This window comes from Urocitellus parryii, chromosome 2, assembly GCF_045843805.1.
Source record: "Urocitellus parryii isolate mUroPar1 chromosome 2, mUroPar1.hap1, whole genome shotgun sequence".
NCBI lineage: Eukaryota > Metazoa > Chordata > Mammalia > Rodentia > Sciuridae > Urocitellus > Urocitellus parryii.
The window spans coordinates 182,728,017-182,733,443 of record NC_135532.1 but is presented as its reverse complement, the minus strand read 5'-3'; the positions used below and the strand labels follow the sequence as shown (position 1 = coordinate 182,733,443).

General features: G+C 40.5%; 1 protein-coding gene across 1 annotated transcript; it reads left to right on the top strand.

Moving 5' to 3' along the window:
* The first annotated feature begins 751 nt into the window (after nucleotides 1-751).
* Nucleotides 752-3,513, top strand: Rtp4 (receptor transporter protein 4). The gene is made up of 2 exons (XM_026389393.2): nucleotides 752-1,063; nucleotides 2,819-3,513. Exons 1-2 carry the CDS (start codon nucleotides 891-893, stop codon nucleotides 3,348-3,350), a joined length of 705 nt encoding a protein of 234 aa, XP_026245178.2. The 5' UTR covers nucleotides 752-890; the 3' UTR covers nucleotides 3,351-3,513.
* Nucleotides 3,514-5,427: the final 1,914 nt, after the last annotated feature.

The following is a 5,427-nucleotide window of genomic DNA, read 5'->3' as shown; positions in this document are numbered from 1 at the left end:
TCTAGGTATTTTCTGGAAGGTGAAGGGGGAGGGCAGTGATTCACTTGATAATTTGAGAGATAGCCATTTATTGGATCTTCTTGTGCCATCCCTGAAGTCTGAATTATTTGGATCCTGTGGTGGATGTGTGCTGTAGGACATATAATTTGGCCTAGGATGGGGAGAAAGGTAATCCTGTCTCCCTAGAGGTTAGGGAAGGGGAAAGGGAGAGGAGAAAAAAGATTTCCATTTTAAAATAAGCCTCAGTGACAGAGCGGGACGAGCTATATTCAAAGCATGAGGTGGACCACTGTTCCATTTACTTGCTGTGTGGCCTTGGACAAGGTACCCCAGCTGTCTGTGTGGCTCACCTGCAAAACATAGGAAAATCTTCTCCTGGGGGACTGCGATGAGGACTTCTCAGGTACGTGAGAATAGTTTTGAATGTATCCTCCCTCCACCTATTTTCTGGGGTAGGAACTGTTTTTTAGTTGCAAGTTCCTCCTTTATTCCACTGACAAAATTAGTGCTTTGCCTTTTATAAATCTGAGAGAAAAATAAAATGAAAGCTGACTTGTATGTGCCACCAAAGTCTAGAACAGAGCCCTGTAGTCGGCTCTCTCTCAGCAAGGCCTCTTAACAAAGTAACACAACTCTGCTGCCCTCTGCTGCCCCCTGTCTTCAGAACAAAGAATTGTTCTGTGTTTTCAGTTCAAAATGCAAGGGGAAAAAACAAAAAAAAACAGTCTGTGTTAGGAAAAGGAAACTGAAACTGAACAGAACGGGGGAAACAAACTGTGGTTTTGTTGTTTTTTTCTCCTCTCCCTTTCCCATTCTCTAACCTCTGGGAAGACAGGATTACCTTTCTCCCCATCCTAGGCCAAAACTGAAATCCTGTTCATTAAATCCTGATGCTCGGCAGAAGGAGAATGTATTTGGATATCAGTACATGGGAGCAGAAGCTTCAAGAACTGATCCAGCAGGAGAAACCCTGGGCCAAATGGACCCTGAAGTTGGATGAGAACATTCAGCCGGGTGGCATGGCCCGAGGATGGAGGCAGTACATGCAGAGAGCATTTGGGAGGTAAGTGTGGTTTTGCTCAGCATTAGGCCTTCCTGAGCAGAGAGGCTCAGCTCAGCCTTGTGTTATCCCTTTGTGAGCTTGCTGAAACAATAAATGTCATCATGTTCTCCAGGCTTCTGTGGTTAAGGTGCTCTTTAAGGTCTAACAGACTGTATGATTCCATCTTGTTTAAATGCAGCAAGTTTCCTCTTTTACTAGGTTTCCTTCCCTAAATCTTTCTGGAAATCTTTGCAAAATGCCTCCAAGCTCTATAAATCTGCCCTCCTAGTCTCTCATTACTCATTTGTTGCAATCACCCCTAGATTCCTCTGCAGTCTTTCTCATCAGCCAGTCCTGACCGGCCTCCCAAGCTGCAGCAACTCTCTGTGCCCTGGCACTGTTACTAGTCTGGGACCTGATCCCTGCTTTAACATTCTAACAATCTACTAATATCAAGCAGTCATTTTGAACATTACTAAAGACCTGGGGATAACAGGAGATAATGATGCTGCAAAATCCAAATCTAAACCCCAGTCCAAGGAGTTTGTAATAACACCCCTCCCTGTTGGATATTCCCTCTTTAACCCTCAGCAAACCTCCAGGTTTCAGGAACCAGCTTCCTTATCCATGTCAGTAGGGTGAGCATGACTGACCTGGACAATCAAGTCCTCTATATGACAACCAAGACCTCAGTTTACTTATCTTACCTATTACCCTGCTGTCTGCCTATCCCTTTCCTACTTCAGGCTTGCTCTGTGCCACTCCTTATGAGCCAGTAGCAGGACATGCACTCTCAGGCTTCCATATCCTTGTGAAAATGTTGTGCCTGATTGGCAGGCCCCTTTCCTCACTCTCTCCCAACTCACCCTTCAAGGACATCCAAGGGGCTGAGCCTCCTTAAGGCCTTTGCTGGTCCTCCTGAGCAGAGGAAGTTCCTTCTCCTACATTCTTATAAGGTAATGGCTATGTATATATAATAAAAGTAATATATACTTTTAAATAATCTAATATTAAAAATATTATATAATCCATACATTCATTTTGACCTACAGAATCTGATTTTTTAAAACGAAGCCTCCTGTGGCTCTGAAGAACAGTTTTCAAGCCACCTACCAGAGCGCATGTGCTGTTCTTCTGTTCTGCTTTGTAATTCAGTGAAGTGTCTCTCTCCACACCAGACTCACAATGTCCCTTATCATTTTGACACTAGATAATTGATTTGATAGTAATTTTGAGATGGGAAAAGAAACCAACCAGCCTGCTTTTGGAAAATATCAATCAGCTTTTGAAAAGTATTTTGTATTTTATAAAGTATTTTCATATACATTGAACTACTACTGGAAAACATCCCTTTACCACTTACCCTGTATGTCCTGAAGAGATTGTGGAGACTTTTTAGAATCTGGTTTCCTTATCTGGATATTGGGCTCAATAATACCTACTTCATAGGAATAATTAAGTAAGATGACAATGTAAGGCACCGATCACAGTACCTGCCTCAAAATTGGTACTTTATAAAAGTTTTCTGTCACCACAATGGGGAAGAAATTTCACTGCCAATGATAGTAATTCTTTTTCTTTTGAGGCATCCAAAGATGTTTTTACTAGCAAAGAGGCAGATTTGGGGCAACACGTGAGCAGAAACTCAGATGAACACAGGAAAAACCTTTATCTAATTATGTGCTAAATAATTGAAAGGGATTTCAGGTCAAGGCCATTTCCCCTCAGGTCAGCAATGCCAGTCGAGGACACACAGTTTCTTCCTTGTGTTTGCAGGTTCTGTTGTTCCTCATGCCATCGAAGCTGGGCTTCTGCTCAAGTGAAGATCCTGTGCCACATGTCTACACAGCACCGGATATACAATGGCCAGGTGCTTCTGCGGATTTTTGCTCAGAGGTGCCAGAAGTGTTCCTGGTCTCAATTTGAGAATCCTGAGTTCTCTTCAGATAGCACCATGAGAATTCTGAACAACCTGGCGCAGTGTATTCTGCACAGCTACTATGGGCATAACTTCAGGAAGATGCCGGTTGCTCCGGTCGTGGGGTTGAATGGGCCCCATGACAGGAGCAATTGTGAGGCGTGCACTCTGGGCATCTGTGTAAGGGGTTCACAGGTACCTATCAAAAAGCCAACCGAGTCTCCACCTTCTGGCCCAAACCCAAGATTCTTAATTTTGTATGGTAATGAGATTCCTGGTGACCCACCCTTAGAATTTTCTTCAGATGACATTATAAAGATTTTCTGTTTTGCACTATTTTTTATAGTATGGATAGTCATATGTGCTAAGCAAAATAAGTCTAACTGGTAGGTTTTCTTTGTTTTCTTGTCTTGATTCCATGTTAGTCAATAAAGTGGTGAGCATTCTAATATGACAGAGGGTTTGCTTTGAGATCAAGCAGGGTTAACTGTGTAAAATAAGCACTGGTTTCCTGAACATACTCTGAAGATAATCTAAAACATGGCTATGCACATGATGGACCCAATAATAAATATGTATTGAATTAATGAAAGGTCTTCATTTATTCATTCATTCACTCACTCCTGGTATTAATACATATTGATCAAATCTTGACAAAATCTAATGGTTATGAGTGTTATCTGAAAGTTATTATGGTAGACTGAATGAAGCTCCCCTGTGAATGTCTATGTGTACTCCCCAGGACCTATAGATGTGTTACTTTGAGGATCTTGAAGTAGGCAGATCATTTTGCATTATCAAAGGGATAATAACTAGAGTCCTACTTTCTCCCACAGGTGTCACCTCCTACAGTTTCCACCACCTCCCCATAGTCTATTTAACATGATGAATTAATCCTTTAATGAGTTTAGTGCCTTCATGATCTGGTCACTTCCTAAAAGCCCTACCTCTGTGCATCTCTGCATCCACTGGGGACCAAGTCTCTATCACATAAACCTTTTGGGGACATTTTGTATACAGACCATAACAGGAGGCATGTACAAAGTTACTGATCCTGTGATCCCATTGTGCAAGATTACCTCTTTCACTTACTTTTCATCTGACCCCTCATTTCTGTGTGGCCATCACACTACCTTCTCTCTGTTACCATGTTTGAAACCACACTCATCTGCATGTTTGACTTTCCTGTCCTAATTCTCCCTAGTCACCTATGGCCTTGGAGTCATGTTTAGCTTCTGGCACCAACCTTCATCATATATTCTTGTATCAGGTTGCTCTCATCTCTTGCCTCTCATTTTCTCAGTTATCCCTTCTAACCACTTAATTCAGGATTATTGAATAACCAAGAGATTTGGGTTTCATCCCCGAGGTAGTTAGGAATCATTGTGAACATTTGTGGATCTGGGCTATTTGAGTAGAACCACATCGTGAAAACATTCTATTTCTGGGAAGGAATATAGAATAGAAATAGGACTATGTTTTGCAATAGAACACTGGCAAACAGATTGGAGCTGCTGAAGGCAATGAATAATTTGAAGGAATTTGAAGACAGTCAACCAGAAGCCAAAGGCCAGAATATTGAATATAGAAGCCAGAAAATTCAAGGGTAAAAATATCTTTCCTTGACTTTCTGAATCTGGCTTATTTCATTTAGCATAACAGTCTTTAGTTCCAACTGTTTATCAACAAATGCCATTATTTTATTCTTCTTCATGATTGAGTAGAACTCCACTGTGTGTGTGTGTGTGTGTGTGTGTGTGTGTGTACTAAATTTTCTTTATCCATTCATTTTTTGGTGGGCATTTGGGCTATTGTGAATTATGCTATTGTAAACATAGGTGTGCCTGTATCACTATAATTATGCTGCTTTTGGTTCTTTTGTGTAAATACCAAGGAATGGGATAGCTGGGTCTTATGGTGGTTCTTGAGTAGTCTTTTGAGGAATCTTCATACTGCTTTCCATAGTGGTTATATTGATTTGCAGTCCCATCAACATTGTATGAGTGTACATTTTCCCCAACATCCTCACCAGAATTTATTATTATTTGTATTTTTGGTGATTGTCATTCTAACTGGAGTGAGATAAAATCTCAGTGCAGTTTTGGTTTACAATTCCCCTGATTTCTAGGAATGTTCAAAAATTTTTTTTTCATATATTTATTGGTCATTTTTATTTCTTCTTTTAAGAAATGTCTATTTGGTTCTGTTACCCAATTATTTATGTTGGGGCCCCCTTTTTTAGTGTTAAGTTTTTTTGAATTCTTTATATATATTTTCAATATTAATCCCCCATTAAAGAAGTAGCTGGCAAAGATTTTCCTCCATTCTGTGAGCTCTGTCTTTACCACTCTTGTTTCCTTTTTTTAATGTAGAAGCTTTTAAATTTGACACAGTCCCATTTATTGATTCTTGGTTTTATTTCTTGAGCTTTAGGGGTCTTGTTAAGGAAATTGGTACCTGTGTCGAT

Coding starts and splice junctions, on each gene's coding strand:
- Rtp4 (XM_026389393.2), top strand. CDS start 891: ATGCTCGGCAGAAGGAGAATGTATTTGGATATCAGTACATGGGAGCAG. Junction 1,064..2,818: donor ATGCAGAGAGCATTTGGGAG/GTAAGTGTGGTT, acceptor TTGTGTTTGCAG/GTTCTGTTGTTCCTCATGCC.